Below are 13798 nucleotides of genomic sequence, written 5' to 3' on the forward strand. Positions count from 1 at the left end.
TGATTTATCAACGCCCAGCAAAAACTAATGAAGATAAATTGATAAAAATCTGCAGACATGTTCTTTTTACGGTATAAGTACACACGAAGAAAGGATTCTAAGAATTTCCGAGTTTAAAGCTTAAAATGGAGTAACAATGAAATTTACTATTTTTTTAGTTTTCGGTTACAAATGAATGTATCAACTTCATTTTTGGTGTGCGTAATCTTCATGTGAAGATATAAATACCAATCTGTAGTATTTTTTTAAATTCCGAGTTTAAAGGTTTAAAATGGATTTTGAATCTTTTTTTGAAACCCGGCTATTTTTTTTAATTTCTGTGAACAAATGGAGATATCAACTTCATTTTTGGTGTGTGTAATTTTCATGTAAATATTTAAAAAATAGTTTCCAGATTTTTTGACATTCAACCTTCAAAGGGGTGAAGAAAGGTAAAAATAAAATATGAACATTGATTAAAAATTTTCCCCATTTCCGACTATTCTAAACGAGATATTCTCTAGATTGTACGACGCGATTGACTACACCTACCTCCACTTACTTGACTAAAAAACAAACAATATTAAACTTTTTTTTAAAATTGAGAACGAACTACGATTACCTCCAGGCATTTATCGGGTAACGCTGAGAACCGGGCAAAATACAATTTTACCCTTACGAAGGGCGGGTAACCAGTTATATCTAATATCGTTAAGATGAAGGCCGACTTTTTGAAACTCGTGTTCTGATCACTCAAAGTTTCGGGTCCTGCACTGACCAAACTGTTGCTCTGAAGAAATTACAATACACTGATAGGTTTTATAAAATGAACAGGCTTTAATTTATTATTATTCTTCTCACAAGCATTAGTTTAATGAACAGAGGGGTTTGCAAGGGTCAGAGTCCTATTGCTAGACGGGAAGAGCGAATGAAGCGAGCTACCGGCTAAACATCCACTGACTGCAACTGGAAACGCAAGTAACCACATAGCGCGGGCGAAGCAGTGGCGGGTCTGCTAATTATATATATATATAAATAATTATAAATGTTTCTTTACTTATTTTAATATGTTTTATAATTTAACCTAAGGTTACAACCTTAAAACACATAGATAAATAATTATTTAAAGCCGCAAAATGGACTCAAAAATAACGAAACGTTTATTTATTTATTTTTCTGACAAAAATCAAAAATGCAGCTTACAGGCAAAATTATCAGACTAAACCAAATTGAAAATTCATGTTCTTTGGAATACATTCCAGTTTTTCACGGGTGAATAAAAAATTTTATTTTTTTTGTTTGACCTTGTAACTTGTCGGTTATCCCTAAATGAGTTTTCTAATCCTTATGAAATTTTACAATAAAGTTTCCTTCTAAGCAGGGTGATTAAAGTGCATGTAATAATTTCCAAAATTTCAAGAAAGAGCCATTACTGCTATTTGAAAGAACATGATTGTCATCCCTTTCATGGAGTCACTGGAGCACCTGGTAAATGCTCTTTGTACATATTGTTTCATAAACATTAACTTTGATATATATATATTATTATCTAATTATTGAAATTATTATAAATCTAATTATTATCTAGTAGTATAGATTTTCAGGACTGCTAGTACTTACTAGTTATAACTGTTATTTATTAGATTACATCGATTTGATTATTTCAGTGATTGCCAAACTGTGCGCCATGTCCCCTGGGGAGGCCATGGCTTCTTCACAGGGGCACTGCAAAATATTGTAAAAGCTTCATAATTAACTGAACCAAGACATTTATAATTATTAATTTAATGTTAATAAAGTAAAAAAATAATTAAGATACAAGAGTTTTATTTGTTTTTATCTCTTACTTACGAGAAGTCATACTTTTACTTAGGGTAGGGCACCATGGAAAAATTTTAATTGAAAAAGGGCGCTGCGACTCAGAAAGGTTTGGAAACCACTGGATTATTTCATAGATGATTATGATTGCTCCTACATTTGAATTTTGTTTGGTTTTTGAGCAATGGAAAAAATTCAGTTTAAGACTACACCAAACTGCAACTTTCCTTTACTACTGTACTTACAGTTTACTTTAACAATGGCTAAAACTTAAATTTTCAAGCTTTTATCCTTCAAACATTTTCTCGATACTATCATGCAACAACCTCATGACCAATTTTTTTTTTATCTAACTGTTGCTGAGATTTGTAAGTCATATTTCCCAATGTGTTTTGAAGGTCCATTTCTATCAACTTTACTTCGTTAAGATGCTTTATATATGAAACAATAGAAACAGAGAGAAAGAGAAAGAAAATAAACAGTTGACCGTCTTTCTACTTCTTAGCTTTCTTTACGTATTCAGCTCTAGATAGTTTCTTTAACATTTTCAAAAGGCAAAAGTGTCATACTTTGATTTCCAACAAACAAGCACCAGTATATTCAAAGTCAACTACTGTGCTGATCATGATTGTAGATCACTACATAACTATGCTCATGCATGTGTATGTATCCCTTTTAAAAAAAGCAAAAAATTATTTTTAAGAAACCCATTTGCCATCCTTATACATGGCACCTAGGGCATGTGACTATATGTGTACTATATTACCTCAGCTTTGTTACTAGCTAAAACCTAAATTAATGAATTAGTAATCGTCAAAAAATTCATCCAAATTGGTTGAGCCATATTAAATTATCCTCAAATTTATAAAAAAAATATATAGGTCAAACTGAAAACTCCTTTTTGAAATCAGTCAAAATGCTGAATAGTTATTACTCAATCAAACCATATTATTATCCAATTTATTTTTATTTATAAGTTACATTATACAAACACAATAATTATCAATATTATAATTATAATCACTACAAAATTGTTCTAATATGAATTTTTCTTCTAAGTTCTTTATTCTTACAAAACTACCAATAATTCTAAAAATATATCTAAAACAAAATAATTACTTCTGGCCTTGAAAATATTCTAATTTTAAGAAAACATTTTCATAACAAAAATTTTAGAGTACAGTTTTTTATTTTATAATTAAAAATATATTTATTGCTGTAAGTTAATTATAAAATTAAGTAATTTGTACTTATAAAGTTTATCATTAACTGAATAAACAACACTTTTGTTCAGTTGACAATTTTAAATTAAAAGTATAAATTTTCTGCTGTAAAATATTTAATATTTCACTGTTACATGTATTTACGTAAAATATACTACACTCCTAATTTATCAAGATTTGGTAATTGTTCATCTACAATTTTTTTAACATCAACTTCATTTAAAAGTTTTTGTCCATGAACTTTTACCGGCCCTTCTAAACTATCAACAATCATATGCCTTAAAAGTTCTGGTATATTATTTATAACTTTTTCAATTATTACATCAATTGTGTCTTCACGTCTAGTTGTCACTGTTATTTTACCTAAGAGGAAGTCAAGATCATTCAGTTGAGGAGGTCGACTTAAGTCAAGTGACTGGTGTATAACTGCCTTTACTTGCAGGTGCTCCACTACAAAAGTATTTATGCTATTCCTCAACACAGAATCTCCAAATGAAACGGACCATTGGCAATGTCCATTAAGTTTATCTGTTGCTAAACGTATTTCAAATTCAACAGTACCATTGTCCATTGCCAGAGATATTTCTCCAACTCTGTAAAACCTAGAAAGCCCTTTTAATGTAAAGTCAGTTATATTTAATAACAAAGGTCCTAATCTTTGATTCTTATTGGAAAAAACATAAGGATCATAACCTTGACCTCTAACATATTTTCTTCCTGCATAAATGGCTTGATCAACTGGACTAATGCTAGTGTTCACTTTGACTCCACCACTCATTGCTCTTAACTTTTCATTAATATCACCTCTCACATTAGTATTCACTTCGGCTAATATTGGTGGTTTAATTCCTTCAAAAATAAATGAGCCTACTGCACTAAGTACTCCCTGGAAAAATGATCCCATAATGCCAAGATTTTTAAAGTCTATCTTTATATTACGAAATGTCATATCCATATCTGTTTCTGATGTCTGAAAATAAAAAATATTTGTTTTAGTAATTTTGTTAAAGAAATCACAGATTACTATTACATAAGACTTTTTTTAAAAATATATGCCTTTCCCAAAAAAAACTGAATAAAAAAATTTTATCTGTACTTTTCATAAGACACTAACATATGAAAGCCATTCTCATCTCTGAGAGTGATTATCAATGCTGATTATCTCTGATTACCAACATTGATAAAGAAGTGACAAAAATATCTAAAATTATGTATTAGTATTTTATGAATCATGATTTAGTTAAAACTTTTAGCAAAACAATTGTTATAATTACCTCTCATACACAAATCAACTGATATACATTTTACTACTAAAAACTCTGCTATACTTTACTACCAGTACTTTTTGTTATCCATGACAATATGAACAACTAAAACTGAATCTTGATAAAATCTGTATCATTATGCAGTGCACCCTCAATTTACACAGCTGTTATGTTCCGAAAAATTTCTGCATATAATGCAATCGTGTAAATTGAGACTCACATTTAATGCAGAAATACAGGTTAGGTTCTTGTTATACAGTAAATGATGTACGTAAATTACTGTACTCAAAAAATACTGTAATTTATTTTACTATTTTATTATTACATTGTATTATTTTAATGATATTACAGTACAATGTATGTATTTAAAAAGAAAAAAATATATTCTGTACATAGATTATTTCCATTAACATCATTTAACATTTATTATCATTATCATTTAGTCTTTTTTTTTCACTTAACGATAAAAAAACTCGTAATGGTAGACTGTTTCAGTTTTTTCAGTAAAATTTTTTGTTTTTCCGTGTATAATGTAACTATATTTTCTAGTTCCTTTTGACACCGCAAACTATGCTCCATCACTGGATCTTTGGCAATTATAAATTCTTTCAATTCCTCTGCCATTTTTATAAATTTGTTAGTCAACTGTTTATTTTTATAGAAATTTTCTCTTCTTCATTTTTGTCACTGTCTTGTACAATTTCATTTTCTATCATCTCCATAAGTTCCAAGTCATTTATTCTTCAATTACATCCTGTGCCTGTGGGTGTCTAAAAATCCTTCTCCTGGTAACCGTCTGGCAATATTGACTATTTTGTTCCAAGTATCCTCTACATCTTTATTTATTTCATCTCTATCTAATGATAGACCTAATGAAACTTTAGTTTCATTAGGTCCTCTCTTTGGCCAGGCCTTTACCACTTCGGGCAAAAGCTTCTTCCAGCAGGTGTTTAATGTTTTCTGTTGTAACTCATCTAGAAGATTTTTTCACATTTGCAATGCAATCAGCAATTCTGTATTTTTTTCCAGCATTCGCTCAAAGTTAAAGATTTGTCCTCTTCTATGTCATCAAAAAGATTTTTAAATGTTCAACGAGTATAGTATGCTTTGAAAGTTGCATTTATACACTCATCAAGGGATTGCAAAGGTAGTATAATGTTGGGAGGGAGAAACTTAACTTGATATTTTCATCAGCTTCTTTCGGTAACACCTCTAGCTGAGCCGTTCATTTGTGTAGAACAATTAAAGCTTTTTATGCAAGATTTCTGGATGCCAAGTACTTTTTAACCTCTAATTTAAAATATTTATTAAACCAATCCATACAAATATTGCAGTCACCCAAATGCATTTATTAGCTCGCCAGAAACTCGGAAGGTTATTTGTGTGTTTTAATGCGTGAGGACTGAATCATTTAAAAACTATCAACGTCTTAATCAAACAGTCACCAGACCCATTTGAGCACAACGTAAAACGATCCTTTGCTGCTTTATGACCCCGTGCAGTTTTCTGTTCTTTAAAAAGGAATGTATGCTCTGGCATTTTTTCCAACACATCTCCATATCTCATCTGCATTGAAAACTTCTGGTATGTAACCTTTCTCTTTTATGATGCTTAAAAATTGTGCTGTGTATTATTCAGCAGCTTTGAAATCTGCAGAAGTTTTTTCACCATGAAGTTTCTATTGGGCAAATTGTGTCTTTTTTAAATCTCTTGAACCAGCCCTTACTACCATTAAAATTGAAACTGTATGAACTGTTGGTAGAAATTTCAGATTCATTACTCTTTCAACGGACATCCTGCGATAAAGCCACATAGCTTTTTCTCGAATTGAAGCTGAACTTAATGGCGTATGCTTTTGAGTTTGGTCTTCAATTCATGTTACTATAAGCTTTTCAACTTTCTCCAATATCAGATCTCGTGTGTACGAAACGACCTTGGCACAAACCGGTACACTGGCCGCGTTACTTTGGCGTATTTTGTCTTTATTAAGCCGTATTGTACGCACAGAAGATTCATTTAAGTTAAATTTTCTAGCTACAGACCCCATGGAATATTTATTACCTAGACAATTTAGAATTTTATTTTTTTCTAATAACGGTAAAACCTTTTTTTTCTTAGGTTTTAACACAGCACTCATTTTTTATCAGAGTTCGTGAAGGAACAGTATAGTTAAAAAAAAAAAATAGTGTTACGAACGCAGCTGCAAAATACACTAAAACTCAATAACGGTAACGAGACATATTTAACGCAGTGTTTTAACGTAGGTTAACATAAACTGCGAATGAACGATGACAGAAAGCAGTACACTGTTCATTACAATGACTCATTGGCATTTCCTGTTAGTTCAGGATAAATGTACCGACAAATGTGAGGATGTTTAATCTCGTAATCAAAATATGTACTGCACTACAGTAGTTTAGTTTGTTTTACAAAATATGATAATGACCGCGTGTAAGTGATACATATCGCGTATTGGAAAATAATTTTCCTAGCTTACTCAAACACAAAACTATAACTGAAACACGGACGTATAACTGAAAACGCGTAAAAAATTACCGCGTTAATTGAGAATGCACTGTACATAATACATAATAATAAAATATGAATAATAATCTATTTAAATAAAAAACATATAAAAAGAATCAATGATTTTTCAGACAGAAAAATTTAATTCTTTACCCCCTAATCACTTTTAGTACACAGTTATTATTTTAAAATATAAACTTCTAAGATTTTTGTTCTGAACAAAACTTAATAACTATAATGTTTTCAATAATCATTTAATATGACTTTTACGACTGACTATAAACTTAAAAATTTTATAATTTTAAATAATTTTTATCACTATCCATCATGATCAAAAACTCAACAAATTTATGATTGAAATGTATACAATACTGTACATTTTCCATTAATCTTTTTTTATGTATGCATAAGTACGCGCGTGCGCGCGTACTTATGCATACATAAAAAAAAAATTGCACGCATTTAAAAATTACATAATTATTACATTACATTACATAATAATAATTACATTACATTACATTACATTACATTACATTACATAATAATTACATTTAAAAATTACATAAAAAATTGCACGCATTCACACATACAATCTTAATTTCAAAATTTGTTTTTCATATTTTCTTTACTATATACATTATTTAAAATTAATTTCTTAAATTTATTTTAATTGAATTCTTAAAATTATTTTCATAGATATATTGTCTTAGCACCAGATTTCTTTTCCAGTATTTCATTTATTAATGAACGTTAAGTGCATTCAAGACACTTATTTTGCTCTCAACATATTAACTCTTATAATTAATTATCTAAACTTTTGAAAAGATCCTTTACAACTACAGTAAAATTTTTGTCTTTAGATATATTGATGGTTAATGCGTTTCTTGCAATATTATTGTTGGAATTAATTTTTAAATAGTATCAAACTTAACCCACCGGGTTGGTCTAGTGGTGAACGCGTCTTCCCAAATCAGCTGATTTGGAAGTCGAGAGTTCTAGCATTCAAGTTCTAGTAAAGTCAGTTATTTTTACACGGATTTGGATACTAGATCGTGGCCCCGATGTTCTTTGGTGGTTGCGTATTAATTAACCAAACATCTCAGGAATGGTCGAACTGAGACTGCACAAGACTACACTTCATTTACACTCATACATATCATCCTCTGAAGTATTATCTGAAAGGTAGTTACCAGAGGCTAAACAGGAAAAAGAAAGAAAGTAGCAAACTTAACATGTATTTGTTAATTGAATAGTTGTTTTTATTGGTATATAAATAATTTATTTCATAGTGGTTATACGTTTGTTTACTCATTCCACAGAGCAATATTAAATCTGTAATCAATGTAACTGATAAAAAAATGTATTATTGCAACATAAGTAAAAAATTGATTAAATAAAAAATTATTATTAATTGATTAAATAAAAAATTGATTACATAAAGAATTATAAATTAATAAAATAATTATAATTATTGAAATAAAGCCAATTGCCATTTAAACAGATTCCAAATCTACTAGAAATAATATCAAATTTGATATCTGTGTTCAAATATTTTTAATAGCTGAAATATATTTGTAGGTACAGTTAACAAATTGACTGAATGACTATAAAAATGATTATTAGCTGTAAAGTTCTGACTGTAAATTTTTTCCAACTATTGCGATGTACATTGCAATCTCTTCAACTTTCTTTTTCTGTTCAACCTTCAGAACCACTGTAAGGTATTACTTCAGAGGATGAATGAGGATAATATGTATATAAATGTGAATGAAGTGTAGTCTTGTACTATCTTAGGTCGACTATTCCTAAGATGTGGTTAATTGAAATCCAACCACCAAAGAACAGCAGTATCCATGATCTAATATTCAAATCCATGTAAAAGTAACTGCTTTTACTAGGATTTGAACCTTAGAACTGTCAACTTTTTAAAATCAGCTGATTTTCAATGACGAGATCACCACTAAACCAGCCCGGTAGGCTTGCAATCTCTTCAACTAGTTAGCAATAAGTAACCCCCCTTGACCCAGTGAGATGAGGATGATGTGTATGACATATAAATGAGATGTAGTCTTGTACACTCGGGCCAACCATTCCTAAGATATGTGGTTAATTGAACCCAACCACCAAAGTACACTGGTATTCACTGTCTAGTATTCAAATCTGTCTAGTATATAAAAGCAACTAAGTTTTACTAGGATTTGAAACTCATAACCTTCGAGCTCACAAATCAGCTGTTAAACAACTGATTTACAACAACAATTTAACTACTAGACCAGCCCAGTGGGCTAACCAAATATACACAAATTATTAAGATTTTAAATAAATTAAGGATAGGATATGTACTATTTTTCCTGTGTAATTTGAGGCAAATTCACATACCTCTTCTTCAAAAGATGTAAGATATAGATATGAAATGAGCTATAATTTTTTTCTGTTAATGACAATTTTTACCTTTATTTTTGCAAAATAATTATTTTCAGTTTCAGTAATAATGTAAAAATATTGATATCCCTATTTTAATTGTTTAAACTCATGCGGAAATCTCCTTAAATAGTTTTAAGTCTGAAGGAATTCTTATCATTTTCAGAGCCTCATTCTTTTTTCACATTCAGTAACAGCATGATATGGTGCTCTTTAAAAAATTAAAAACTATCTTTTAATGTAAATCACAAAAAAAATATGTTAGGGATTATATAGTCATGTATATTGTTAAAATATTTTTTTTTTGAAATCATTTTAATGACCTGGGAGAGTAGAAATATACACATATTTAACTACAAAATCTGATTTTAATACCAAAATGTACATTTAAGTAGTAGTACTATACGGGTGTTTGTATATTATTTGTTTATCATGAAAATGATAAACATATAACTATTTGCTTAATAAACTCATGTGTGCATGCAAAAACATGGCACAATAATAATTTAACGTTTACTTTCATACAAAATACAATCTCTATGTTTTGAATAAGTTACCAACAATGACGTATAAAAATATTAAGGCAAACATATTCAAATATTATTTTTAAAATTGTGATTAATTCAGGGTTATTACTCCTCATTTAATCTTCAATAATGGAATTTGGAGAATATAATATATATAATAATGGAAGGGAGGATTTTTTTTAATAGATTAAAAGTCAAATTTTTTTATTATTAGTCAAATTTTCTTGCCAAAAGTAAACCAAATACTATCTCAATCATACTATAATCAACAATCTAGGAGGTATGAATTCAGTTTTCTCTCTCAGAACTTACAGTATATAATAAGGTAATTATTTACGTTTGAAAAAGTTAGATCAACTGATAAAAGAACCACAATTATATATTATATTCATAATTATATTATACTCACAATTATTATACTGTACTTATCTTATGTAGGTATATATTATACATACATATACACAAGTAAATATTGAATATAGACTGGTAAATTTAATGTTTATTTCTAAATAATGTTTTTTTGATCAATTGATATCATTAGCTGTTGAATAAACTTTTGTATGAAAATGTCTTAAATTTTCAAAAATATACGAATATATTTCACTAGGATTTATTACTTTTTTATTACTAGCTCTTATATTTTTACCTCAAGACTTCCATCAGAAGTATAATGTAGTGCTGCTGCACCTTCTGTTGTTACATCTAAAAGTGTAACATTGAATGGACCAGCTGCTCTATTGAAGAAAGATCTCATAGTATAATTTCCTAAAATTACGAGTCTTTTCATATTTAGCATGACATAAACCTGTAAATTACATACATAATAAGATTTCATATATATAAACATTTCACTTGTATGCATATATAACAAATATTTTTTTTTTAAGTGGTAAAATAATGAAACTTATAAACACTTCTATAATTTACAATAATTTTTAAATCTATTATATATATATGATGTATTTTTTTCACTATTGATATGAATTTTTTTTTTTTTTCATTATTTGACATGTATTTTTTTTCAATAATGTGTGACAGAATGTAATATGCACTTTTTCACCTCTATAATTAATGAATTAAACACATCAGGTTTTGATTTTTTCCTGTATTTACTACCTTATATCAATCCTGATATGGCAAGAAAACTAATTGGTATAACATATTTCCACTGGATAATGCACTCTTACTTCATGCTACGTAATACGATCAATACTGGTATTAGATTATACACTTGCTTCTTGTGTATTTTAATGTATATCCATACCATCCCTGTGACTTCTAGTAATTCATAATTTTCATAGCTAGAATATTGATTAAATAGCTATTTTAATTTATTTATTACAAATAATCTAAATTTTGATTAATCTATTCTATGATACCTTAATACACAATATACTATCCAATGATTGAATTTTGTTACCGATTTAAAAATTACTCTATGAGGTCTTGAGTCATTCCTGCAGTTATGAAAATTATTAAATAAAGAAATAAGAAAATAAATAAAGGATAATAATATTTTTCCAATTTTATTAGTGAGTAAATATGTACATTTTAAGCTCTATGCAAAAGCTAGAAAAATTCAATATCCAGATTTTGTGTGTGTAGATCATACCAGAAGCAGTAAGGTAGCTACTCTAGCTTACCTACTACTTTATAGGCAACAATAGGAACTGCTCTGGCACTTACTTCAAACTAGCAAGGAAAACTATGGAACCGTGATTAGAGCAGCATCACAAAACAAATAGTTAATAAATAAAAAAGTGAAGTGATTACAATTAGTAACATTCATGGAAATACAAATAATAAAATAATGATGTAAATATCTGAAGATAAAAAATAAATAAAATCAAAACAAATTAAAACTGTAATTTTGAGATATTTACCAAAAACCATTAGATTACAATTTTTAAATACACATTAAATGGAGATGCAGAAATATTCATATTTGTTTAACTAATATTTAACAGCACATTAAAAATGTAATATTATTTTGTAAAAGGTATCTTTAATGTAATATAAATAAATTAATCAAAAGATCTTTCAACTGATCAGCTAATCTATCAAAATGATTTGATAATGGAAGCAAACATATAAATTTACTGCACATTACTGTAATTATAATTTCTGATTACAGAGAAGTGAATATTTATGTTTCTTTTAATGATAAATGACTTTTTTGTTTGGTTTATTTTTTTATATATATTCAAAGTGACAATGAATTGCCTGAGATTGTTAGCTTATCTTTCTTTCTAAAAGAAGGATAAAACAATTTTTAAAAAAATTAACTGAATTTCAAAGTCACACTGAAAAGTAAAAATAATATTTTTTTTTAAATCTTACAAAGAGCCCAATTTCATTAATCCAGAAACGAACTAAAAACAACCAACTAGCAACAAGTTATTGATTCTTAATTGCCACTGAGGTCGAAAATCAAAATCAAAATTTAAGGCAGAACTGAAGTATTTATTTTACAATTTTTATGTGTTTTTTAAGTTAGTTATTTTTTATTTTATAGTTAGTTAGTTTTATTTTTATGTAACTATGTTTTATCCTATAAAAGATGACATAATGAGACTATAACCAAACAAGAGCTTCTAAGACACTTCTTTGGAGTGCAGGAACATTTATTATTTTCTACCTCAAGTTTTCCTACTAATTTTATTGAAGTTTTATGTGAAGATACTGCAAAGCAATGATTATGAAGAAAAAAGGTATCTTCGAATTTCTCTAAAAATAATGAAATTTTTATTTTAAAAATATTATTCCCATCTAATTATTTTAAAATATTTATTACGAGACTACCAAAGAAACTTCCTTAACAAAATAAAAAAAAGGCACATAAAAAAGAAAAAATGTAAATAAGTTGAATTAAGACTACTCTAATTTTTATAATTAAAAATTCATTTATACAATATATATTTTTTGTTTCCAATAAATCTTTTTGACTAATTTTTTATATAAAAAAAAAACATTCAATACTTATGTTTTATTTGTGTATAGTACAATTTTTGATAACTGGTTTCAAATGACTATAGTTAGGTAGAAGTTCCCTACCCAAGTTTATCTGCTCGGCATCTTTTGTCAGCCAATACCAATCTTACTGCATATACATAATTGAAATGTTCTGTAGGAATCTTCTGAGTAAGTTTGATTTACATAATTTAGAGCAATAGCAAATAACATAAATATAAATTGCACTGTTAATACAGAAAAGCAAAATTACCAATACATTAATGAACATTTTTACAAATAAAATATAAAAATTGCATAATTATACATAGCATATGAATTTTATTTGTGAAGTTGAACAGAAATGGATTTACTATTTTTTTGCCTTAGATCTATGCTGAAATAGGTTCTATAAACTGCAATCTTCTTCATAGTTCTATGTTATTTAGAGAATATACAGTGTTGTTTATCATTTTTTCAAGACCAAGAACAATAAAAACAGCTTAAAACTGGGAAGTTATGAAATTAATAAGATGACTACAACACAAGGAGAAATATAATGTAAGCAAAAAACATACCAGAAATAGTAAAAAGCGTATATAAGTAATAATTTTTTTGTATTTTATTTCTCTATGTATGAAATTATTTATCATTAAATTATTTTATCATGCTTGATTAGCATGATAAAATGTAAATTTAAGATTTTCAGGAAAAATTTAAAAACTTCCTCACTTAATAAATATTTAAAAATATGCTTCCAGAACATCTTTATTAAGATACTTTTTGAAAACACTCCAACAGCGATATTGCAGTGACCATTGTTAATTATCTCACCTCAAAGTAGTTAGGAAATCCCTTACATAATTAATCAAATGGTATATTTAATCTGTATTTATCCAGTTAATATTTATTTTAGTTAAGTGTAATTTTAATGAATTTGTATATTTCATGTTATTCAACTGCATTAACTTTACAGTTTTATGTAATGTGAATGAAATTTGTATGTATAAGTGATATCTTTTTGTGTAATCTAGTTCCTGAGGTAAACTGCAAAAGTTGATTCACTTTGTAGAACTTGAATATGTTCAAT

At 28.0% G+C, this 13798-nt stretch overlaps 1 protein-coding gene across 1 annotated transcript in view; it reads right to left on the reverse strand.

Annotated features, from left to right (window-relative positions):
- Positions 1-2723: 2723 nt before the first annotated feature.
- Positions 2724-13798, reverse strand: part of LOC142321658 (uncharacterized) — a 40021-nt gene continuing 28946 nt past the window's right edge. The window contains exons 3-4 of the mRNA XM_075359924.1: positions 10406-10564; positions 2724-3990 (exon numbers count right to left, since the gene is read on the reverse strand). Of these exons, the coding sequence (XP_075216039.1) occupies positions 3175-3990; positions 10406-10564 (975 nt within the window). The 3' untranslated portion in view covers positions 2724-3174. The remainder of the gene's footprint in view (positions 3991-10405; positions 10565-13798) is intronic.

This window comes from Lycorma delicatula, chromosome 3 (assembly GCF_047948215.1).
Source record: "Lycorma delicatula isolate Av1 chromosome 3, ASM4794821v1, whole genome shotgun sequence".
NCBI lineage: Eukaryota > Metazoa > Arthropoda > Insecta > Hemiptera > Fulgoridae > Lycorma > Lycorma delicatula.